General features: G+C 30.8%; 1 protein-coding gene across 1 annotated transcript; it reads right to left on the bottom strand.

Moving 5' to 3' along the window:
* Positions 1-24,896: 24,896 nt before the first annotated feature.
* Positions 24,897-25,602, bottom strand: LOC114386060 (autophagy-related protein 11-like). The gene is made up of 3 exons (XM_028346068.1): positions 25,502-25,602; positions 25,322-25,402; positions 24,897-25,211 (listed from the first exon to the last, which is right to left on the bottom strand). Exons 1-3 carry the CDS (start codon positions 25,595-25,597, stop codon positions 24,897-24,899), a joined length of 492 nt encoding a protein of 163 aa, XP_028201869.1. The 5' UTR covers positions 25,598-25,602.
* Positions 25,603-27,505: the final 1,903 nt, after the last annotated feature.

The following is a 27,505-nucleotide window of genomic DNA, read 5'->3' as shown; positions in this document are numbered from 1 at the left end:
TTGATTCTTTGATCCAGAACAAGATGATTCCGACATCTCCCCATGGGGTTGCGAGCTCACAGAAATCGCCATTTCTGGTACGCAATATCAAGCTGAAATTTCCCAGATTTGATGGTAAGAACGTCCTCGACTGGATTTTTCATGCTGAGCAATTTTTTGATTATTATGGGACTGTTGATAGCGAGAGATTGACCATTACCTCAGTTCATAGGGATGTCCAAGGGAGAAATTCTGGGACTGTTGATAGCGAGAGATTGACCATTAGCCAGAGCCCTTGAGCACGATTATGGCCCATCCATATATGAATGCCCTAGAGCACCACTCTTCAAATTAACCTAGACTGGTTCTGTTGCTGAATACTACTTGCTGAATACACTCTTCAAATGAACCCAGAAATTCATATGGATGTCCTAATACACTCACCCATTAACTTGGTTAAGGTTGTATCCTTAGCTAAAGTCTATGAGGAAAAATACACCCAAACACAAACCCAGAATTACTCTATACCGCCAAAAAGCCCAAACACATACCCACAACAACCCAATAGAGCTCTCTTCAGTCCAAACAAAAATGAAACCAACCACAAAATAGGAAACCCACCTTTACTACAAACACCCCCACCAGACCAATGCACCCTAACCAAAAGAACCCCAATATCAAACAAATTTCAGCAGCCGAAATTTAACTCAGAAGGGACAAAGGATTATGCTACTGGTGTGATGAAAAATTCTCAACGGCTCACAAGTGCTCCAACAAGCAGATCATGATGTTACTATTTGATGATACAGAGAATTCTGAGCACAGTGAAAGTGGTGTAGTACCACCAGACAAGGGTGAAGCATCAGTGGAAAGTGAGCACGCTGAGCATCACTTGTCATTAAATGCGCTGAATGGTTCTACTAGTGTTGGAACTTTGAGGTTTCAAGGTCAAATTGGAAAAAATTTTGTGCAGGTTTTAGTTGATGGAAGAAGTTCTAATAACTTCATTCAACCTAGAATTGCAAAATTCCTGAAGTTACTAGTACAACCAGCACCAAGTTTTAAAGTTTTAGTGGGCAATGGCCAGTATCTGATAGCTGAAGGGGTCATTACTGAGTTACCAGTGCTGATACAAGGGCACAAACTAACTGTACCAGTGTATCTTCTTCCAGTTGCTGGGACAGATTTGATTCTAGGCACGACTTGGTTGGCTACCTTGGGTCCACATGTAGCAGATTATGCAGACATGACAATCAAGTTCATTCACCATGGGAAGTTTGTCACTTTTTAGGGAGAAAAAGCTCATACACCAAAGCATGCTCAGTTGCATTTTTTGAGAAGAATGCAAACTACTGGTTCTATTGCAGAGTGTTTTGCAGTACAAATGATGAAGACAGAGGAAGAGGTGGACATGCTGAAGGGTCTACCAGATGACATTGCACCAGAATTAGCTATTTTGCTGCACACTTACAGAGCTGTGTTTGATACTCTAGTGGGTCTGCCACCACAGAGAAAACAAAATCATGCTATACCTTTGAAAGAAGGCTCAAATCCAATCAAGGTTAAACCTTACAGGTATCCTTATAGCCAAAAAGAACAAATTGAAAAGATGGTAATTGAAATGCTAGATCAAGGAATAATTCAGCCTAGTAATAGTCCCTTTTCATCACCTATTATTTTAGTAAAAAAAAAAAAAAGGATGGTAGTTGGAGATTTTGTACAGACTATAGGGCCTTGAATGCTTTAACTGTAAAAGACAATTTCCCTATGCCTACTGTGGACGAGTTGTTAGATGAACTATTTGGTGCAAAGTATTTTTCTAAACTGGATTTAAGGTCTGGTTATCACCAAATACTAGTCCAACCTGAGGATAGCTAGACATAAAACAGTCTTTCGAACTCACCATGGCCATTATGAGTGGTTGGTAATGCCATTTGGTTTAACCAATGCTCCGGCTTCTTTTTAGTGTTTGATGAACCATATTTTCCAACAAGCTTTAAGGAAATATGTGTTAGTGTTTTTTGATGATATATTGGTATATAGTTCCACATGGCATGAACACTTATGCCATCTAGAGGCTGTATTGAAAGTGTTGAAAGAAAATGTTTTGTTTGCTAAGTTGTCTAAATGCTCTTTTGGTGTATTGGAGATAGAGTACTTGGGACATATAGTTTCAAGTGAAGGAGTTGCTATGGATGCTACTAAGGTGCAGGAAGTTCTAGAGTGGCCTACACCACTCAATATCAAGCAGTTGAGAGGTTTGTTAGGCCTCACTGGTTACTATTGAAGGTTTATCAAAGGATATGCAAAGCTTGCTGCACCATTGACAAATTTACTTAAAAAAGAAGCATTCAAGTGGACACCAGAGGCAGAGACAACATTTGTTCAATTACAGAAAGTCATGACTTCAGCTCCAGTGTTAGCTCTTCCTAATTTCCAGCTGCCCTTCATTCTGGAAACTGATGCTTTCGGCACTGGTATTGGAGCAGTATTACATCAGAATGACCATCCAATAGAATTTTTTTCCAAGAAACTTGCACCTAGAGTGCAAAAGAAATCTGCCTACTTTAGAGAGATGTTAGCAATTGCTGAAGCTATAGCTATGTTCAGAAACTACTTGCTGGGACACAAATTTATCATCAAAACTGATCAAAAAAGCTTGAGATCATTGATGGAACAACCCCTACAGACACCTGAACAACAGGAGTGGTTACACAGGTTTTTGGGATATGATTTTGTGATTGAATACAAGGTCGGAAAGGAGAATCTAGCTGCTGATTCTTTTTCACGAATGATGATGTTGTCTTGGTCTGAACCTCAAGCTAGTATACTGCAGAAGATTGAACAAGCCACTGCAGAGAATGTTGCATTGCAGGAACTGATATAGTTGTGTAAAGAACAACCAGAATCACAGAGAAATTATACAATCAAGGGTAATTTGTTGTATTGGAAGAATCGGGTAGTAATTCCTGAGGAAAAAGAATTGATTCAAAAGTTGCTGAAAGAAAATGATAGACGTTAACTTCTAAGGGTCACATGTAAAAAATAATAATAAAAAAATCAAGGGTCTTATCTAAATTTTTGGTCTTAAGATAGGTCTATATACAAAGAAAATGAATGTAGGATGTATACAATGCTATCTCCTATATTTTACTCAACTTACACAAAAACTCTTTTTATTTGCTTAAAACCATTTCTGTGACACCCACACCCATATCGATTTCATCTTTAGTTTCGAAAATTGAAACCGAGAATTACCTTTGATTACATAATTACACATATGCCCTCTCTGTGTTTTTATACATATTACAAATTTAACCCCATGAATTTCAAACATTACGTACAATAACCCTTTATTGTTTCAGATTTGGATTACTAAGTGATAGATCCATAAGACCCCAAATTGAATTGTAATATTGATAACCCAGTTGCAACAATAATGAAAATTAAAAACACAATTAAAGAACTCACCTTTGTACTTCAAATGCTCCTTAGCTCTTCTTCCTTTCCCTTACTCTGCGTGCTCTCAGATGACTAGTATCTTGTTGGTTCTCTTCCCTGATCCTTGTTGCCCAATTGCACCCTATCTTCGCAGTCTAATGGTCAATTTATGTCTGTTGAGCAATTCTCTAAAAATGCAATGACGTGTGTCTGTTTATACCAACAAAAGACAAACTGCAATTTCTTTTTAGAATCATTAAAAGTGCACATTTATTGGGTCTTTCATTTTATCTATTACATTTCCTATCATATTTAATACTTTCCCTCTCTTAATATTTTCTCTCCGTAAATACATTTAAGACTTGTTTGGAGTAACAAAAAGAAAATAATAAAAAAAAAAATTTGAATTCGGGAAAAAGTCTAAAAGGAAAGAAAATTTTAGATTTTTTTCTTTTTGAAGTCAACCTTTTACTCTTGTTCCTTTTCATTTTTTTTTCCAAGCAGACACTTTTTTGTTTGTTATTCCTAGTTTTCCCCATCTTTTCTTTCCTTTCCATTCGATTATAGCATGAATATTATTATTTATTTTATTATAGTTATGTTTACTTATTTGAACTCAGTTTTGACCCTACGATGCACAGGCAAACAAAATTGTGCATGGGATTAATTTTGTATTTTTTATTTAAATCTTTTCGGTATCTTAGAAAAATGTAAAATTATTAGAAATGAGTAATTAAGGAACATTTAATAATATTATTAAATTTTATTCTATTATAAGTGTATTAAATAAATAATATTTTATGAAGTAAAATATTTTTTTAGGAAACTAAAAAATAGAAGAATGTAGAATATAATAATGAATCAAAATCAAATAGAAAGAAAAGAGATAAGATAAAAAGAAGTCTTTTTTTTAAGCTCCATTTTTATGCTCTTCTTGTTTATGTGATATAACATAAACAAAGTAATTCTATTTTTCAATTGGGGAGAGATGGTTGAGTGGACTAAAGAGTCGAATTGCTAATCCGTTGTACAAATTTTTGTACCGAGGGTTCAAATCTCTCTCTTTCCATTGATAATTTGATATTTTTTTGTTGAACTTATTTGTTTTCCTTGTTTGTTTGATTTTTTTTTATTTTCTAGTTAAAGATGTTAATTTAGCTAATTCGCTTTCTTAATCTTAAAAGTGTATATATATATATATATATATATATATATATAATATAATATAATATAAAAATCCCCTTAGACTGTACTCCAGGAAGGTAAAGAATATAAATTTGTTTATTTTGATAGCTTTATCATACGATAAATTTACATCAAAAGTACATTAATGACATTCAATACTATATTAATAACAGTCATACACAAAAACAAACTATGATTGTGTGTTTACTCAAACTAGACAAATATTCACGCGTTGTGCATATTTGTAAATCATTAAAGAAATATTTAAATAAATTATTTATTTGATAAATTAAATTTAAAAGTATAATTGTCAATGATATTTTATTTTATTTTTTGTTAAAGGAGATAAAAAATTACATATAAATCAAGATATTTTCTCTTTATCATTATATTTACAAGGAAATATTTCAAAATTGGAGGCTGACCACTCAACTAAAGTTGAATAACGTGAAGATAAAAGTAAGCGTTGTGTATAAATTTTTATAAGAAAAATATGAGAATAAAGTGAAATTGAAATAATAAAATAACTAAAGAATATATATTTAATGAAAGAAAAATAGTCAATCATAATGGTAAAGCACATATAAGTGATGCGAATAAAACACCAAAATTTTTTCATTTAAATATACTTTTTGTATTTATTTCCTTTTGCTAGTGACCTGATATTGAATTGTGTTTTCTTTGGTGTGCTTCTTTTTAAACTTTGATGTCAAAACAATTTGTTTATGCGTCTTTCTCCTTAATTAACTTTTTGAGATTGAATAAACTTCATTTGATGATGAAGATACATATTTTGACTTCTCGGATACTTGTAGCTTTGGACTTTGATCTATGAAAACTTGTTTATTAGCCTTTTTTCTTAATGGACATTGTGAGATTTGATAAACTTCTTCATTAAATGATGAAGATGAACCTTTTCACTTGTTGGATACTTATAGCTTTGGGCTTTGACTTATAATTAGTTCTCCATCTCATTCATTTGATGTTGTTTGTTGAGGTGAAGTGGACTCCTTTTTTTAATAAAAATATTAATTAGTGGACAAAAATGTAAATAAATTATAAATATGGTTACTTGTTTAATTTCTTTGAGGAGAGGATCATGCTAAATGATATTTTGTGGGATAAAAGTCATTGTGATGGTATAGGCTTGAAACCCTTCCTTCAAGTTGTGAGCTTGATTTCAAAATTAAAAGTGTGTTTGCAAAGGGTATACAACATTGGAGGTATGTCAGCCATATTTTACATTTTGGGTGTGAAGGAGTTCAGATACTATTGTGTTTAGAATTTGTTATGCATCTTGATCAAATATTGTGAATATTGTTATACCAATATCATCATAGACTTTCAATTTTAATTATCTTGAACCTAAAAATATTTTAAGAATTGTAATATTTATTTAATTATGTTATAAAAAATAATTCATTATATAAAAATATTAAACATTTTTATTAGATAATTGGATGACTGCTTACATTCTCTACAAGTGTATTGATTTTTCTCTTTTGTAACTTTCTTTTGGCATCTCTCACATGCAACATAATTTCAACCAAACTATCATCGATTTCATTGATTGTTGCATGAATTGTGATTCTCATACCTATTTCATGGACATTATCTATGACAAAGATCTTCTATTTTTTGACATTTTCTTATCAAGATCAATGTTGACCGAACTTGAAAAAGATAGTTTTTTTATTTGATGTTGCTCTATTTTTTATTCTGCAAAGTAGTTATTTAGAATAAAATTTATAATTTTTTAACTGCATCAATCAAAGAATTAGAACAAACTAATAATTTTGTTTGTTGAATATTACAAAATATGTATAATAAAATAAAATAAAAGAAGAAAGTTCATTTTACCCTATCTTAAACTTTGCAAAATAACGATTTTCTAAGTTGATATAGATCTTTGTACTTGAAGTTGAGTTGATTGACTACTCATCTGAAAAACAATTATTAAAAAATAATTGTTAGTAAATTATTAAAATTATTATAGTAAATAAAATATAAAATAAATATTATAAGCAAAAAAAGTATGATATAGACTTAATTGAATTAAAATTATTTATTTATTAAATAAGTGAAATTGAAAACCATACTTAAGATAGTAAAGAAAACATCTCAAATAAATAAATAAATATAAAATTATATAAACATGCTAATATAAAAATATAGAGATAGGAAATTATGGATCAATTTTTATTTAAAGATTATATATATATATATATATATGTATATATATATATATATATATATATATATAACATAATATAAAAATTATATTTAGAAAAATAATTTCAATTTCCATAGTGAAATAACATATGACAATTGTTTAATGTAAACATTAAATACAATTTAACCATCTATTTATCTAATTATCCATATTTTTTGGCTGAATTATACATATATATAGAAAAGAAACATATTTTTTAGGAGGTTATGTTTGTCTGCAAAGTAACATTAATAACTTCATTTATGAAAATAACCAATTAAAAAGGGAGTTGGAAAATATAATATTTTATATTACATTTTATTGTGCAAAGAAATATATATTAATGAATTATACAAAATTATTATTTAAACAAAATTTATAATTAATGATATAGTAAGGATAATATATTTACTCTTTTGGTGTACAATTTTGTTATGTTGTGAGTAACATTGAAGAAGAGAGAAGGAAAAGAGAAGTGATAGACCCAAAAGAAGAATTCTCTCCTTCATCCAAAATAATCAATTGTGCTGACATAGCAGCTTAATACTATGGAGTTCAACTTTTATATATTTTAAATAGATAGTCACAATTAAACTTGCATCATTCTCCAAGGAACTTTGAAATACGAAAGATAACTTGCAATGCATCAAACCGCAATATTAAAAACTCGAATAATTAAAACTTTCCCATATAAACAAACTTTCTCAAAAAAACATTTACAAGACATCATCGCATACATCATAAACAATATAAATCTTGTATACAAACAAAACTACACACATTTTGCAAAAGAGATAAATATAAGGCAAGCCTTCGTGACCACCAAAATATATAAAAAAGTATGTGTAATGATAATTGTGCATAAGATAACCTATGGCTAGAGAAAGTGACACCTAGACCGTCAGTGAGAGTGAGACTGAAAGTGATAGTGCTGATACTGGTTTTAGCACCGCGAGAGTGAGACCAATAGTGAGAGTGACACTAAAACCTAGACGATCATGAGCAAGACTGACGACAATGGTTTCAGCGTCACAAGAGTGAGAGTGAGAGTGAGAGTGACAAAGGGTTTGAGGTTGCCAGAAGCGTGAGGGAGATGAGTGAATTGCCAAAAGCACGAAAAATATTATAAATAGGACAATACAATGTCAGTTTTTTTTATAAAAAAAATGATGTTAACATGAGTTGGTTAATATTGGTTTCTGTAAAAATCAATGTTAAAGAAGTCATGAAAACATCGATTTTTGAAAAAATGATGTTAACAAACTAATGTTAACATCGATTTTTTGAAAAATGAATGTTAACAAGGTCATATTATTTACGATTATGCTATTGTGTTTTCATTTACATTGGTTTTATAGAAAACTAATGTTATTCTAACATATGTTAAAAGTAAATTTTCTAGTAGTGCTAGCCTAAGTTCCTGGTAAGATTATCGTTGGGGTCTCCTTCGTGTCCTCCTCCATCAACTCCCAAACTTCCTCTAGGACCTCCTCCTACAACTCGTATGCCTAAAGCATTGCCTCATACGACGTCGCCTCCTTTACATCAGTCTCGCACAATGGAGGACATCCAGTCCCTCAAAGGAAGGTCTGAGTTGCCCTCAATACAATCCTAAGTGACTCAATGGTAGGTTAAGACACCTTGAAAGCATCCTTATCTTCGACCTCTAAATTGGACGGCTCGATTAAAATTATGATTCACTAATTTAATTTCTTAGATTATAAATAATAAAATATGACGTTGAAAGATTTCCATAAAAGTTTAAGGCAAACTACCGTTACACAAGAAAATATAAGTTGTACATATATATATATATATATACACCAGAGATCAGCGGAACGGATCAAACGGACAGTAAAGAAGTAGGAAACAAATTAAAATAGTTTGAATGTATTTTGCAGGTAAAATAAACAATAAGAAGAATAAAATTTAAAGCTTAAAAATGATAACTAAACATAAAAGAAAATTGAAACTGCGGTAGTCCGCACAGAATCAGTTATGGAGGAAGAAGAAAAGAAACTGAAATGGCAGTAATCAGTAAGGAGGGAGAAGGGAGATAAAAGAAGCAACTTGCAAATTTATTTGATAACAACGAAAGAAAAACTTACAAAGAGTGTTTCCAAGAGCTTCTCTCTCTACAATCTATCCGACTATCTCTCTCTCAAAAAGGGTACCTCAACATAGAGTTGAGGCCTCCTTTTATAGAAACTTAGTTTGACTGTAGCTATAGTAACGGTTACAAATACCGAAACTATTTCTACAGTAACAGTGATAACTAAATTAATGTTCATTCAAACAAATACCAAAACAATCATCTTCATTTTGGTAAAAATCATTATCATGATTAGAAGAATTGGTGTCTTCTTTCTTTGAGGAAGAACTCCCTTCTTCTTGGCTTTGGAACTCCCTTCTTCTTGGCTTTGGAGTAATTGCAAAACTTCTTTTAATTTTTTCGTGAAATGTTCCTTGGAGTTAGATTTTGCTAGGAAGGCAGCTAATTGGGACTTCTGATTGAGAAACAAAGAAGTCTCTGGATCAGGTGCTTTCAGGAACGCTAGATGAACTTTAAACCAGATTTTCACCTTATCTGGCTGTGCTTTTGATGTGTCAAATTGATTCCACCACTTGACAAATCCATGTCGCTGAAGGGATGGAAATTTCTTGTTGTTTTCTGTTTTGCAATACCTGTATTGCCAAGAAAATATCCAGGACAAAGTAAAACTGGAAAAATATTTTAAATCTGCTAGAATTTGTGATTCCTGAGAGTTAAAATGCTTGTTGAACCTGCTCAGGGAAAATTTTCGGGATTGGTCCAAAAAAGTACCACCATTGAAGGAACCAATTTGATAAATTATAAATTGTGTTAGTCTTGAAGTAAATAAGCCATGAGTGCTTATATTTGTTGTTTTGATTTCAATACACTTTGGTCAAGGCATCCATATAGTCCCAATAGGTGTATCCTCTTGGATCAAAAGTTATAGAATTTTTTTTGATTTCATTCAAATTGGATCCAAATTGTCTGGGTTGCAGAACTTTTAAAATTTGGATTGTAGAGTGGGTGTTTAAAAGGGGTTCTTTTGAATCTTAGAAATGTTTAATAGAAATTGAGTCTGAATCTATTAAAATGAATTCATAAAAGGTCCTTGTTTTGTTGATTGTTGTTGATTGGATGTGTTGTAGCATAGATTGGATGTTTTCCCTCAATTGGGGTTTTTCTAGTTGGATTTGAATATTACTAAAAGAAACTTCATCTTTTAAAAAGTTGATTTTGCTAACTTCTTTTCTATGAAGTTTATGTTTCTTGCAATTGGTTTAGTAGAGAAATCAAAGGTGATTTTTCTTTCCAAGTGCCAAGTGGTTATTCCTTCCTTGGATATGTGGAGGGGGAACAATGATCTGATGAATGGTGTTCCTAGGATTACTTCATTGTTAAGGTTTTGTACCAGAAGAAAATTTGTTTCAATCCTAAGACCTTGGTCTTCTATGGTTGCACTGGATAGATTATAAATAATCTTTAGTTTTGAGCCACTTGCTGTACTTAATTTCTCCGAGGTTTTCTAAAATAATTTTGTAGGAAATAGTCCTTCTAAAAAACAGTTTGAATTAGCTCCTGTGTCAAATAGAGTCATTGTATCTAAAAGAAAATCATTTATAATGATTCTAATATTAATATAAAACTTTTGGATTTTAATCTTGTTGATTAATCCCATGAACATTTCATCATCTTGACCTTCATCTTTTTCTTCTTTGACCTCATTATCCAAATCACTGTGTTCTTCAAAATGAGAAAGGATGATTTGATGAATTTCTTGTTTGATTACAGAATAACAACTTGAAGAAGGGTTTCCTAATTGAAGCAGAGAAACAATAATGCATACAAGAAAACAAAAAAGAAACTAGAAATAGAGTACTTTCTAGTCCTTCAAACTTGCAATATACGTTGAAGCTAACAGCAAAGAAATCGAAATACGAGGATTAAAGAACTCACCTTTGTTCTTCAAATGCTGTCCTAGTCCTTCCTTATAGCACAAGTTTCTCTACTCTTCCATTCTCTCTCTCTCTAAGAGTCTTTATATACTACTTTTTACCCTCTCTTCTCTAATTTTTCTGTTTGATATTATATATATATTGGACTGCCCCTTCCCTTAAATCGTACAACAAAACTTAAAATGCTGACTTAGCAAGTGTATGTTAGAGCAGAATATTACTATCCAGTATTTTTATTTGTGCCTTCAAGTTTTGGAAAATTAAACATAAAAAATTAAATGATTATTAACTTCATGTTTTTAAAGGTATGCAATATACTTGTTTTAATATATAGAAATAAGATATTAAATAGTGTTGGATTTATTCGTAGTTATATAAAATTAACCCACATGTTAAGACTTAAGAACTTTTAACTCAACAAAATATTTCAAAATAAAATTGTTTTAAATATATTTTAGTCCTTTAAATTTAAATTTGGATATCTTTTTTCAATCAACCAAATTTGAAATATTTGTAGTCTTTGGAATTCGCATAATATTCGTTTTAGTCCCTCTACACAATATGAGCAAAACAAAAAAATAAGTATTATTCACAATTTGTTGTGACTTTTCATGATAAAAAATTATTTTTCTATCTTAAATTTTAAAATATAATTTTGACTCTTTAAAACTACTACAAGTCAATAAAAAAAAAGAAATTTTAAAAGTAATTAATGGTTTTTTAATTTTTTTTTGTTGACTTGGTGATTTTTAATCGTAAAAAAATCATACTATAAAATAAAAAATAGAGTATCAAATACTGATGGTAAAAAATTATCATAAACTATAAATTTTTTATTTTCTGTTTGGCTCAAAGTAAAGATGGACCGAAATGATCAAAGATCATTAGAGACTAAATTAAAAAATAATTTTAAATTTGAAAGATACAAAAGATAATTACCTAAATTTCAGAAACTAATGATGTCAAAGTAAAGGTAACAGATAAAGTTAAAATAATTTTGACTAATTAATTTACGGACTAAGGCATTTAAAAATATCTTCCTAAAAAAGGCATTTCAAAATATGCTATTGTAATACTAGTATCTAATATTTCATTATATATTTACGAATGTATATAATATATCCAAAATTTCATGTATATTATCGTCTTCATAGTGTCGTGTGACTCAACAGTTGAATTAAATAATTTTACGTTTAGTGATGAGCATTTAAAGTTATTATTTTAAAAAAAATCCTATTACAAAAATTTAGTTGTCTTTTCTGTTAGGATCTAACAGGTTTTTAGTTTAATTTTGTACATATATATGGGTGATAAAAAAAATCATGATCTTGCCAAACCAAATGTTGATGAAAGTTTCCTCTGTAATACTCACTCATCCCTCTCTAGCTATTCCCCATTGATGGTTACCCCTCCACCAGACTTCTACAAGCCTAATGTTGTTGAAAGTTTCCTTTATAATACTCAGATTATTTATAGGTTTTGGCGATGAAAACGGCAACTTGATGTTATTAGACAACAACAAAGAATTTGAGTGACTGAGGTTGTGGTTGTCTTTATGTACGATAGACATGAATAGATGGACCAACATTTGTAAGAAAGGCTCAAGATTGATGAATCTTGGGAAAGTGGACATAGACAGAATGACATCTACAAAAGCAGCAAACTAAAGTAGACCTGCTTCCAAATTAGCATTTAAAGCATTCACTAATATATACTTCAATGACGGGAAACTTTTAATGGTTATGACAAAGAAGTAAAAGAACCTATTGAACCATAAGAGAACTCGCAATAAACTTTGAGAGATCACAAGATATATATTTATATTAAAAATACATAAGAAGAACATATATTTTCTATAATATGTAACAATTTGGGATATCCACTTTTGACTTCCAATTTTTGTTATATAATTTTTAAAATTATTTTTTATTAAGTAATCATCGTATTTTTTTACTGCTCATTTCTAATTTTGTATGAATTTGGGTTTGTTCATGAATTTTTAGTTGTCCTTCCAGTTTTGCAAGATGCTGAGCGTAGGCTAGTAGCCATGCCTAGTTAGTTGGTTAATTTGTGCTTTTGATTGGCTGTTGTGACACCTCTAGTGCCATATCTAATATTTGAGGTATTATATGGTGACTTGAGCATGTCAACAGCTAACGAAGTCATTCTAATAATAAAAATATGAAACAGAAGTTTTCAAATATTAAGATCAAACACAGAAATTTTTATTAGTAAATAATCATTTCCATCGTGTATTCAATGATATCTCCTACATTTTACATGATTTTCAATTATGATTTTCATCATGTATACAAACAAAAGTAGCTCATTTATATCGTGACGTTTTTTAAATGATTTTCACTAATATTCTTAACAAGTATTACTTTAGGTTTTCAATTAATGTAATATGAATAATATGGTTAATTTTATAAAATTATTATTCTCTCTCATCTATTTATTAATTAACTTTTCTTGATCTTAATAATGAAAATTTAAGATGATACTTAGTATCGGATGGAAGGAGTATTAATTAAATTTTATTTTAAATAATAAGTGATATTTAAAATTGTTTTTCAATTTTTGATAAATTTTAATTTAAAATAAAACATTCTTTAAAAAGTAGATTAAGATGTGTATTACTATCATTTTTTAAATTTGGCTGAAAGAACAATTTTCAAAATAATATTTTTTTCTATAAGATTTAAAATTACTATTGTGGAAGCCTGCAGACAATAAAATCAAACGTCACGATAAAAATGAGCTACTTTTGTTTGTTACAATAAACTAGAAAAAATATATTCCATGTGTATGGTTATCATTGTACTAACCAATATTTATGAACAATGATAGACGTTAACTTCTAAGGGTCACATGTGTACATTTTACTCAAATTACATAAAAACTCTTTTGATTTGCTTAAAACCATTTCTGTGACACCCACACCCATATCGATGTCATATTTAGTTTTGAAAGCTGAAACCGAGAATTACCCTTGATTACATAATTACACATATGCCCTCTCTATGTTTTTATACATATTACAAATTTAACATCGTGATTTTCAAACATTAGGTACAATAACCCTTTATTGTTTCAGATTTGGATTACTAAGTCATAGATCCACAAGTCCCCAAATTGAATTGTAATATTGATAACTCAGTTGCAACACTAATGAAAATTAAAAACACAATTAAAGAACTCACCTTTGTACTTCAAATGCTCCTTAGCTCTTCTTCCTTCCCTTACTCTGCATGCTCTCATATGACTAGTATTTTGTTGGTTCTCTTCCCTGATTCTTGTTGCCCAATTGCACCCTATCTTCTCGATCCAATGGTCAATTTATGTGTGTTGAGCAATTCTGTAAAAATGCAATGACATGTGTTTGTTTATACCAGCAAAAGACAAACTGCAATTTCTTTTTAGAATCATTAAAAGTGCACATTTATTGTGTCTTTCATTTTATCTATTACATTTCCTATTATATTTATTACTTTCCCTCTTTTAATATTTTCTCTCCATAAATACATTTAAGACTTGTTTGGAGTAACAAAAAGAAAATAATAAAAAAAATTAAATTTTGAATTCGGGAAAAAGTCTAAAAGAAAAGAAAATTTTAGTATCTTGTTGGTTCTCTTCCCTGATTCTTGTTGCCCAATTGCACCCTATCTTCTCGGTCCAATGGTCAATTTATGTGTGTTGAGCAATTATGTAAAAATGCAATGACATGTGTTTGTTTATACCAGCAAAAGACAAACTGCAATTTCTTTTTAGAATCATTAAAAGTGCACATTTATTGTGTCTTTCATTTTATCTATTACATTTCCTATCATATTTATTACTTTCCCTCTTTTAATATTTTCTCTCCATAAATACATTTAAGACTTGTTTGGAGTAACAAAAAGAAAATAATAAAAAAAATTAAATTTTGAATTCGGGAAAAAGTCTAAAAGAAAAGAAAATTTTAGATTTTTTCTTTTAGAAGTCAACCTTTTTTACTCTTGTTCCTTTTCATTTTTTTTTCCAAGCAGACAATTTTTTGTTTGTTATTCATGGTTTTCCCCATCTTTTCTTTCCTTTCCATTCAATTATAGCATTAATATTATTATTTAACTTTTATTTTATTATAGTTATGTTTACTTATTTGAACTCAGTTTTGACCCTACGATGAACAGGCAAACTAAATTGTGCATGGGATTAATTTTGTATTTTTTATTTAAATCTTTTCGGTATCTTAGAAAAATGTAAAATTATTTGAAATGAGTAATTAAGGAGTATTTAATAATATTATTAAATTTTATTCTATGATAAGTGTATTAAATAAATAATATTTTATGAAGTAAAATATTTTTTTAGGAAACTAAAAGAGATAAGATAAAAAAATAAGATAGAAAGAGGTCTTTTTTTTCAAGCTCCATTTTTTGCTCTTCTTGTTTATGTGATATAACATAAACAAAGTAATTCTATTTTTCAATTGGGGAGAGATGGTTGAGTGGACTAAAGCGTCGGATTGCTAATCCGTTGTACAAATTTTTGTATCGAGGGTTCGAATCCCTCTCTTTCCGTTGATAATTTGATATTTTTTGATGAATTCTTTGTTTTCCTTGTTTGTTTGATTTTTTTTATTTACTAGTTAAAGATTTTAATTTCGCTAATTCGCTTTCTTAATCTTAAAAGTATATATATATATATATATATATATATATATATATATATATATATATATATATATATATATATATATATAACATAATATAAAAATCCCCTTAGACTTTACTCCAGGAAGGTATAGAATATAAATTTGTTTATTTTGATAGCTTTATCATATGATAAATTTACATCAATAGTACATTAATGACATTCAGGGGAGAGACGTTAACACAAAATTTAATTTGCTTCTTTGTAAATTTCCCATTTCTTTTAGTTGTTAGGAAGTAGTAGATATATATCAGACTTGGGAAAATGACGTGGTAGGAAGGATTGAGAATAGTTTCACATTTTATTTCATGTTATTTATTATGAGATTTATTTTTATTATAATTAAAAAGATTTATTTGATTAAAGTTTATAGTTTTCTTTAAGGAAAAAGATTTTAGTTATGTCTAACCGATTACGATAATTAAAACTATGTATTATAGTACTAATTAAGTTAGTTTGACTAGCTTGTTTATATGATATGAATCTAATTTAAGATGGCTCTCATGATAAGTTACTTAAAAACTTAGTAATAAAGTATATAAATAGAACATACAGGTTTCTCTCTCTCCCATAATTTTTGTTTTCTTAGAAGACCATAATATTATAATGTGCTTTGTGTATATTGTGTGGTTTCTTCTTTATGGAAATATATTGTGTATATTGTGTGATTTTTAAAGGATAATGATGATTTTTATATAATTATCTTCAAAGTCATACCAATGGTAATTATCCAATCAGCAACTATATACTTAGTTTCATGAATGTTTAATTATATTTGTTGATTTTTACTTAGATAATATTATAATTATAAATATGCAGCTTTTCATATTAAAATTAATATTTATAATTAGAAAACTATTTTATATGTTACTAATATTTATTGATTATTAGTAAGATGTAAAATAGTTTTCTAATTATAAATATTGATTTTAATATTATATAATAATATTTATTGATTATTAGCAATATTGATAATATCGTAATATTGATTTAATTTATCTAAAATTTATTTGTAGGTAATTCAACATTTAACATTTAATGTCAGCACTGTCTTAGAAACTACATATTTCCACATCATTCCTGACATCAGCACCGATGTGGAAACGGACATATTCTACATCGTTTACCAAGGGATGACCGACTTAGAAGATGTAATTTCTACATCGGTGGTGGGCTGAGGACCGATGTAGAAAATGTTATATTTCTACAACGGTGGATTTTGGAATGATGTTGAAACATAACACTAACAACGACGTCGTATTCTACATCGGTTGAGCATCGATGTAGAATGTCGTTTTTGACCGATGTAAAAAGCGCGCTTTGTGGTAGTGTTACTCAAACTAGATAAATATCCACGCGTTGTGCGGATTTGTAAATCATTAAAGAAATATTTGAATAAATTATTTATTTACTAAATCAAATTTAAAATTATAACTGTCAATGATATTTTATATTATTTTTTGTTAAAGGAGATAAAAAAAATTACATATAAATTAAGATATTTTTTCTTTATCATTATATTTATAAGGAAATATTTCAAAATTGGAGGCTGACCACTGAACTAAAGTTGATTAACGTGAAGATAGAAGTAAGCGTTGAGTATAGTTTTTATAAGAACAATATAAGAATAAGGTGAATTTGACATAATAAAATAACTAAAAAATATATATTTAATGAAAGAAAAGTAGTCAATCATAATGATAAAGCACATAAAAGTGATGTGAATAAAACATCGAAATTTTTTCATTTAAATAGACTTTTTGTATTTATTTCCTTTTGCTGGTGACCTGATGTTGAATTTTGTTTTCTTTTGTGTGCTTCTTTTTAAACTTTGATGTCAAAACAATTTATTTATTCGTCTTTCTCCTTAATGAAATTTTTGAGATTGAGTAAAATTCATTTGATGATGAAGATGCATATTTTGACTTCTCGGATGCTTGTAGCTTTGGACTTCGACCTGTGACAACTTGTTTATTAGCCTTTTTTCTTAATGGACTTTGTGAGATTTGATAAACTTCTTCATTAAATGATGAAGATGCACCTTTTAACTTGTTGGATGCTTGTAGCTTTGGGCTTTGAATTATAATTAGTTCTCCATCTCACTCATTTGATGTTGTTTGTTGTGGTGAAGTGGACTCCTTTTTTAATAAAAGTATTAATTAGTGGACAAAAATGTAAATAAATTATAAATATGGTTACCTGTTTAATTTCTTTGAGGAGAGGATCATGCTAAATGATATTTTGTGGGATAAAAGTCATTGTGATGGTATAGGTTTGAAACCCTTCCTTCAAGTTGTGAGCTTGATTTCAAAATTAAAAGTGTGTTTGCAAAGGGTATCCAATATTGGGGGTATGTAAGCCATATTTTACATTTTGGGTGTGAAGGAGTTCAGATGCTATTGTGTTTAGAATTTGTTATGCATCTCGATCGAACATTGGGAATATTGCTATACCGGTATCATCAGAGACTTTCAATTGGCCAGTAGTCTCATTCAGGTAACTTTGATTAAAGTTAAGGTCTTTTGTTATGAAGGAATGTTGTTAGGTTTTATGATTTGTTACCATAATTTACGTTTTCTTCCACTCTGTCATTAGGGTATTACTTCTAGATTGTGAAAGTAAAAAGGATAAAATGAATTGAGCTTCTCCCAGAAGTTAAAAACTACTTATGCAGTTGGCCTTTATCTTCATATTTTCTTCTCTTATAGGTGTTTGTGTGGAAGTTTATCCACTCTTGATTTGCCTGTGATTGGATATGACTTTCCTCTTCTTTTCCAACCAATGTTGATGCTTTGTACTTGTGGCAATTTTAAAGCTTAATTGTTTTGATAATCATAATTATTTTTTACCTTATATTGATGAAATATGTATGTTTCTAATTTTTTTGATGAAGTCATGATTACGGGTGGAGCAACATCACCTGTTTTCTACAATTTGAGGCGAAGACACCGCCACCCTTGATTTGCCTGTGATTGACTATGACTTGGCTCTTCTTTTCCAAGCAATGTTGATGCTTGAAAGATAGAGGTTGATATTTTTTTATAAAAAAATATGATAAATCATAAAAGGTGAAACATAAGATAAATCACTGTGTTTTTTGGGCTTCTTTTCGTTGTCTGGATCATGATACTTGCATTAGAGATTGGGATAATTGGTATTCCATGAGTTGTTCTACTCACAATTTGAGTTTTTAATTTCTTGCATTTGTGGTCATTGGTCAACATAATATGATGATGATATATACTCTATTTTGGAATAGAATTACACAAGAACTTGCTGTGGAGTGTATTAGGCGATCAATGTGTTGTAGGTATAAAGAAAAGAAAAAGAAAACAGAGAATAGTGCGGATGTAGATAATAGTTTTCTGACATACATTTTCTCTTCAGGTTTATGCTCCGTCCTGGATAGTGATGGTAGCTGTCATCTTTAAGGACGGTATTCGGTGATTAAAAAAAGTTTGTTCTTTCTGCTTATGCTTGATAATGATCTTATTAATCTTTCTGGCTCGGGTATCATGATTCAATCATCATGGCAATGACTAATTCAATTCAATACTATACTCAAAATATTAGATTACATGTAATGTATGAGATATAAAAAATAAAGTTACTTTATGTCTTTTTGCATTTGTGGAGTTAGATTAGTTTCTTTGATGATTTCTATTGATACAGTGAACTTACAACCACTTCTTTCTGATTGGTGTGGTGTTATATATGTTCAGATAGGACAAGCATGCTGGCCATTCATGAAGGGCATACAGAGGCATTGCAGTTCAATTAATTAAGAAGGAAAGGAAATGCACTGGATGTTGTTGCTCTCAATTGTGGAGAACATAATGTTGGAGTGGCTGAAGATGATTTGCATCCATTTAAGTATATATGTGATTTCTGTTTATTCAGTGGAAAATGTTATCAATAAGTTTTAGCTATGGCTAAGATACAATGTATTTTTCTAGAGAATATATGCACCAGTATTTTTGTAATATGAAAAATACATAATATAATATATTTTTCTAAACTGGATTTAAGGTCTGGTTATCACCAAATACTAGTCCAACCTGAGGATAGACATAAAACAATTTTTCGAACTCACCATGACCATTATGAGTGGTTGGTAATGCCATTTGGTTTAACCAATGCTCCGGCTTCTTTTCAGTGTTTGATGAACCATATTTTCCAACAAGCTTTAAGGAAATATGTGTTAGTGTTTTTTGATGATATATTGGTATATAGTTCCACATGGCATGAACACTTATGCCATCTAGAGGTTGTATTGAAAGTGTTGAAAGAAAATGTTTTTTTTGCTAAGTTGTCTAAATGCTCTTTTGGTGTATTGGAGATAAAGTACTTAGGACATATAGTTTCAGGTGAAGGAGTTGCTATGGATGCTACTAAGGTGCAGGCAGTTCTAGAGTGGCCTACACCACTCAATATCAAGCAGCTGAGAGGTTTGTTAGGCCTCACTGGTTACTATTGAAGGTTTATCAAAGGATATGCAAAGCTTGCTGCACCATTGACAGATTTACTTAAAAAAGAAGCATTCAAGTGGACACCAAAGGCAGAGACAACATTTGTTCAATTGCAGAAAGTCATGACTTCAGCTCCAGTGTTAGCTCTTCCTAATTTCCAGCTGCCCTTCATTCTGGAAACTGATGCTTCCGGCACTGGTATTGGAGCAGTATTACATCAGAATGGTCATCCAATAGCATTTATTTCCAAGAAACTTGCACCTAGAGTGCAAAAGAAATCTGCCTAATTTAGAGAGATGTTAGCAATTGCTGAAGCTATAGCTAAGTTCAGACACTACTTGTTGGGACACAAATTTATTATCAAAACTGATCAAAAAAGCTTGAGATCATTGATGGAACAACCCCTACAGACACCTGAACAACAGGAGTGGCTGCACAGGTTTTTGGGATATGATTTTGTGATTGAATACAAGGCCGGAAAGGAGAATCTAGCTGCTGATTCTTTGTCATGAATGATGATGCTATCTTGGTCTGAACCTCAAGCTAGTATACTGTAGAAGATTGAACAAGCCACTGCAGAGAATGTTGCGCTGCAGGAACTGATATAGTTGTGTAAACAACAACCAGAATCACAGAGAAATTACACAATCAAGGGTAATTTGTTGTATTGGAAGAATCGGGTAGTAATTCCTGAGGAAAAAGAATTGATTCAAAAGATGCTAAAAGAATTTCATAACTCTCCCATAGGGGGCATGCTGGGATAAAAAGAACTACAGCTAGAATTGCAAGCTAATTCTACTGGACATCATTGAAGAAGGATGTAACCAGCTTTGTGCAGAGTTGTGACATCTGTTAGAGAGCTAAAACAACAACTTCTCTACCTGCAGGATTATTGCAACCACTACCCATTCCATCACAAGTGTGGGAAGATATTGCTATGGACTTCATAACCGGTTTACCTACTTCTCATGGGTTCAACACCATCTTGGTTGTCGTTGACAGACTTACAAAATTTGCCCATTTCATTCCTATGAAGAGTGATTACACCAGATTGTGAAATTGCATGGTATTCCGAAGTCTATAACTTCTGACAGAGACAAAGTCTTTACCAGCCAATTTTGGAAGAATTTGTTCCAATTACAGGGCACGACATTGGCTATGGCTCAGCTTATAACACACAAACGGATGGTCAATCTGAAGTATTAAACAAATGTTTAGAGATGTTTTTGAGGTGCTTCACATTTGAGAATCCAAAGGGGTGGTACAAGGCGCTTGCATGGGCAGAATATTGGTACAATATTGCTTATCACACGAGTATTCAAATGACACCATTCAATGCTTTGTATGGTAGAGATCCACCTACTTTGGTGAGATATCAACCAGAAATCACTGATGTTCCAACTGTGCAGGAGCAATTGACTGCTAGAGATGAACTTTTGAGACAATTGAAGGATAATTTGATGAAGGATCAGACATATATGAAGAATTAGGTTGATAAGAAAAGACAAGATGTCAATCTACAGGTGGGAGACTTGGTTCTAGTTAAACTACAACCATAGAAACAACATTCAACTGCTCTTAGAAAGAATCATAAGCTGGGAATGCGCTTCTTTGGCCCCTTTAAAATTTTGGCCAGAGTAGGAGCAGTGGCCTACAAGTTAGAGTTACCTGCAGAAGCTAGAATACACAATGTCTTCCATGTCTCTCAGCTGAAGTTGTTTAAAGGAACACTAGGAGAACAATACTTGCTTTTACCTTTAACTACAACAGAAAGTGGACCAATTATCATGCCTAGTAAGCTGCTGCAGGTCATAACTCTGCTAAAAGGCAACTAGAAAGTACCTCAAGTGTTAGTGCAACGGAAGGGAACTGATGAGGCAGAAACTACTTGGGAGAATGTTGCTGAATTCCAAGCTAACTTTCCTAACTTCAACCTTGAGGACAAGGTTGTTTTAAAAGGGGATGGCATTGTAATGATCTCAGATAAAGGAAAGCATCTAGAAGGAAAAAATGACTCAATTGAGACAACTCAACAGAGGGGAATATTTGCCAAATCTCACATATCCACTATGGGTAACAAAAAAAGTGTGAGAGAGAGAAAACCCAACTCTAGGTTGGTGGATTGTGTAACCAACTAATAGTGGTATTTAGAGGGGAGAGAAGGTGTAGTGAGGGAGGGTGGTTATGAGTGAACATTTATCTTTCTTCTTCTTTTTCTCTCTGTGACTATTGTACTTAGTCCTTCTAATTGTACACACTATACTCTTAGAGGTTGATTCTCATTTTTAGTATGGGAATAAAGCGAGTACATTCTATAATTTCCAGTATTTCCCTGTTAGAAGTTATATAGGATGACACTCTTTCCAGTTAAAGACCATCCCACAGACAACTATATATTTTTGCGCTGAACTTCTAATGATTATGAACATTTTTTTTTGTCTGACTTTTTGCGGTTTTTTTTTATGCTTCGTTGCTATTTTTTCCTTAAACTCATATTTTTGATATTGTTCAGAGTTTTAGGAGATAGTCTACAAGGTAAGCTATAATTTTTATGCATTTTCCTCAGTGCTTAATTATCTGGATTTGCATGCAAGCTCTCCACCTCAGAGTATCTTTTTGCCATTTTTACGATTTTTACTTTTGCGATTTCTACATTATTCCTTCCTTTTCCCTCCCGTGATGGTTGTTGCTGTGGGTTATAAACCCAATATCTCATAGAGCAAACAACTACAAGGGACAAATTCAACAAATTACCCATGATTCCACATTTTCAGGGCTATTTACTATGTAACATTTGTCCCACTTAATACTCTAATTCATTTGTTATTCATTCCACCAGTTTTTATTCATTTTGTTTCTTCCTTTCTCAAACACTTATGTTTTAAAAAAGCTACTTATATTTCATTTAAAACAATATCCACCTATTTCTGAATTTAATTTTAATTGAGTTTGTTTGATAGATTCAACATAGGTTTGATTATAATTAAAAATTTGATTGAGTTTTTTAATTATTGAAAAGTTCTATCAAATCATTTTTGTTTCTTCAAAATTATGTTAATTATATCTTTTCCATCAATTTTGTTACATTGACTAATGGAATTGACTCATCACTCTCTTTGGTTCCTTTCTCTAACTTATTCACTCAAAAGTCATGGTCACCACACCCACAACACCATCAATCTCCACACAGCCCAAATTGTAACAACGTCATTTTTCATAATGTATGATAAGTGTTAAATTAAAATACAAGAAAAGACAAAATTTAGCGGTGCGGGTTTTAGGGCTTCAATTTCGAGCACCCTCACCACGTGTCGCTTCCTGATTGGTGGATTTAACGGCTCATTTAATTCCGCTTAATACTCATAATTGTGCGTATCTTATCCATCACTCTTTCTTCTCTCTCCCGAGTTTTCTCCGTTGTTGTGTTTTCTCCCTCAATCTTCTCTTTCTCCATCTTTCTCATTTGAATCTTCTTCTCTTTTCCTTTTATTCTTTTTGTTTCTTCCTTCATGCAGGCGATTCCGACTCCATTTCCAACACTATAAATTTTGCTATATAGTTTATTAATTTTATGTGTTTGATTTAATTTGATGACAAATTACGTAGGTTTGCTCAATGTATTTTAATTATTTCCCTTTATATTTATGAATGACAACAAATTATAGTCAAAATTTCTTCTTTCCTATTGAGGTAGAAATGTTGTTAGTTATCTTTGTTATGTGCGTATCAAATATCTATCTCCTTCCTTTCTAATTATTATTATTATTATTATCATCATGCAATATATCTCTCGCATAGCCATAATTGTTTACTATATTGAGTACAGATCATCATATACTATTCGCAACCAATAAGGACAAAATCTAATGTGTTTATGTACATATTGGTCAAAAAAACATCTTCTATGACTCAAATGATTAATACGTTACAAGAAAGAGGACCAATGGAATCATACAATCAAAAATTAAAATACTTGCTGAATAAAAAAATCTAACAATTCGTGCGTACGCACGGGTTGCAAACTAGTATAATTAAAGACAAATTAATAACGATGAAAGTAGTTATTCTCTCTTTAACCTGTCATAGCAAAAATAGTATATAACCAAAACATGAAGAAAACATAGAAGGAACCAAGATGTATCATATACCTGTATTTCCTTCCCTTCGACTTCAACAATTTTAAAAGGGTGTCATGTTAAATCCAGAATTTCTTTTTGCCACTTTGCGCACAGTTTGACAGACTCCAATGATGCTTTTTTTGTTATTTTTATACCTATTCATGCACACTTTTTTGAATGACCTAGCACTGACCTCCCCAAATTTTTTTATTTGAATCTTAGTAACCCCTTTCAAGAACTGTGGTAATTCCTGAATTGTCAAGCAAATGTTAAAAATTATTGAGGGTTTCCTAGACTATCAATTATAGAAAACCAATAGGATCTTGAAATTTATGGTTCTCACAAACAATCAATAAAGAATAATAGATAATGATATGTACCTTTCTCCATAGGAACTTCTCTCCGGTGCACTTTGATTTCCTTGAAAATGAGAGAAATAGAATTTCACTTCCTTTGGCCTTTCTTTTCTGTCTCTCTCCGTTCCTGATGGCTATGGGTGAGAAAAGAGCACTTTCTGGTCAGGAAGGGGACCTTATTTCACGTTAGTGGGTATTAAGCCCCTTTTATAACCACTACTCCCATCAAGTAGCAGTTAACCTAGAAACTTCTCCTATTAAGCCCAATTACAATTTAGCCCTTAATCGTTAATTATTTATTTATTAGTCCCTACTAAGTCATATGCCTCTCACATGAGACATTAATTCTAACATTCTCCCACTTGGCTCATGTGACATTAATAAACATTATGGACTAAATAAATAAATAGATTAACTAACATAATGCGCATTAAGGATTAGAATAAGGATTTTCTCAGAACAGAACATTTACCTTAATAATTTGTTGCCTAGCATCTTCTAGCTCGGTTTTAGCTTCTTGTACCTTCTTCTTCAAAGCTTGATTTTCATCATCTTTTACGGACATATCAAAAATCATGTCCTCCAATTTTTCTTCTATCTCTTCTATTTCTATCTTTCTTTTATTCTCATGATCAGCTTCCTCCGAGTTCACACACTTCAAAACCTTGAGTTGTTCCTCTAGTTCAGCAATTTGCAAATTCAACTTTTGTTCATTTCCCATCTCTTTTTCAAGCTTCAACAGTGCATCACTGACAGCTTTTTTCTCCATCTGCAAAATTATTTTGCAAGATCCAGTGATTAATAAGCCATGAAATTGGGCAACATGAAACCAAAAATAAACTCACTTCTGAATGAAGAAACAAACAACACGTAACTCACCTGATGCTTTTCAAGCAAACTGAGAACATCACTTCTGGCCTTCATCTGCTTCTCTGTTGCTAAAATTAGTGATTCCATTTGCTTGACATTATAAGTTAAATAGTTCGTATTAATATTGATATTATCATTAACAAATTTTATGTCATAGAAATTCAAGATAAGTTAATTAAAAAGATTTACGCTTTTCTTTTCTTCCTCAAATTTTCTCCTTTGTTGTATAGTTGACTTTTCTTGTTCAATCAGTTGTTGACACCAGCGATCGAGTTCATCATTCATTGTATCTATCTATTGTTGCAATTTTTTATTCTTTTCCATGGCTTTATAAGTAATATCACGTCCACGCATTACCATCGACTTCAACACTGGAGCACAATTTACATGATCATCTGTCGTGTAATAAGATGAAGTTCAAACATCAAACCAAAAAATAAAACATATGCTTAATATATTCAAGAGTGGAGAAGCATCTTTAGGGATTCAAGAGAATTCTATGTTGCGCATTTGGATCCACCTATAGTTACAGCTAGTTCTAATCATGTTTGATCAAAATAGTTAGTTAGATTTGATCCATCGAATCTATTAACTTTTAAAATAATTAATTAAAATTAAAGTTTCTTTCATTAATAGGGTTACAAACCTTCAGCACGAGTCTGGTGAAGCAAGTCTCTCTTCTTCTCAATCTCTTTCATCATTTTATCCAATGACATGTAGTCCTCAATGTACTTCGATTCCATCTCACTAATCTTTTTGTTTACAGAGCCTATTTCCCCATACAAATGATCCAGAGTTTCAGTTTTTTCATTCAATGACTCTTGTGCAACCATGGAGGTTTTTTTCAGCTCAGCTTTCTGACGGAGAAAATTTCCAACAAGCCCTTCTGAGTTGTAATCTTCTGCTTGTGCACACCAACCAAATAAGCCTGAAGAATAACCCATTTTCCTTGACTCATAATAATCCTTTTTTCCATGATGATCAACAAGAAAATATGTATCTAACTTCATCATTTGCGTGAACCCAGTCCATTCTGTACCAAATTTCAGCACAACGTACCCCGTTGGATCCTCTGCACAATGCAAAACATAAGCCTCTTCGGGTTTGTATTGTTCCAATTTTCCCAGCCAATACATGCTATCACACTCCACTGGTTCATGCTTTGGCTTCCCAAATATGTTGGCAACAATGCCTGTCCAAGGCCAAACATACCTCTCATCTGAACTGCTAGCCATTGATGCTGAGTGACAAACATTGGGAAAAAAATCAATTTCTGACAAAAATTCAGTACTTATTCTTTTATACTTTCTTTGGATTCAAAAGCAATATAAAAGGAGAAAAAACTGATAGGATAAATGAGCATGTATTGTTTGAAAGAAAAATATATTAACAGTACACTCTCTAACATAATTTATTACAAATCACAATTTGTTAAGTAACATTTTTTTATTTTATAAATTTCAATAAAATTTAACTAATAATATAAATATATATAAAACATTTCTATAGAAACCCATTAATTATCTAATTACATCCTTTCCAACACACTGCACATATAGGTTAAAAGACGAGAATAGTTAGTAAGAGAAATTCATTTTCCAATTCTTTATTTATTTCTCCTGTTGTTCTAATCAATATATAAGTGCCTAAGAAAAAATAAGTCTCAAAGTGTCATGTTAATTTGTTGATGTAATATTATTTTTTTTACTAATATCCGTTTTTTAAATGATTTTCACTAATATTCTTAACAAGTATTACTTTAGGTTTTCAATTAATGTAATATTAAAATATGGTTAATTTTATAAAATTATTATTCTCTCTCATCTATTTATTAATTAACTTTTCTTGATCTTAATAATGAAAATTTAAGATGATACTTATTATGGGACGGAAGGAGTATTAATTAAATTTTATTTTAAATAATAAGTGATATTTAAAATTGTTTTTCAATTTTTGATAAATTTTAATTTAAAATAAAACATTCTTTAAAATGTAGATTAAGATGTGTATTACTATCATTTTTTAAATTTGGCTGAAAGAACAATTTTAAAAATAATATTTTTTCTATAAGATTTAAAATTACTATTGTGAAAGCTTGCAGACAATAAAATCAAACGTCACACTAAAAATGAGCTACTTTTGTTTGTTAAAGTAAACTAAAAAAAATATACTCCATGTGTATGGTTGATCTTT

This window comes from Glycine soja, chromosome 15 (assembly GCF_004193775.1).
Source record: "Glycine soja cultivar W05 chromosome 15, ASM419377v2, whole genome shotgun sequence".
NCBI lineage: Eukaryota > Viridiplantae > Streptophyta > Magnoliopsida > Fabales > Fabaceae > Glycine > Glycine soja.
This window is presented reverse-complemented; position numbering and strand designations above follow the sequence as displayed.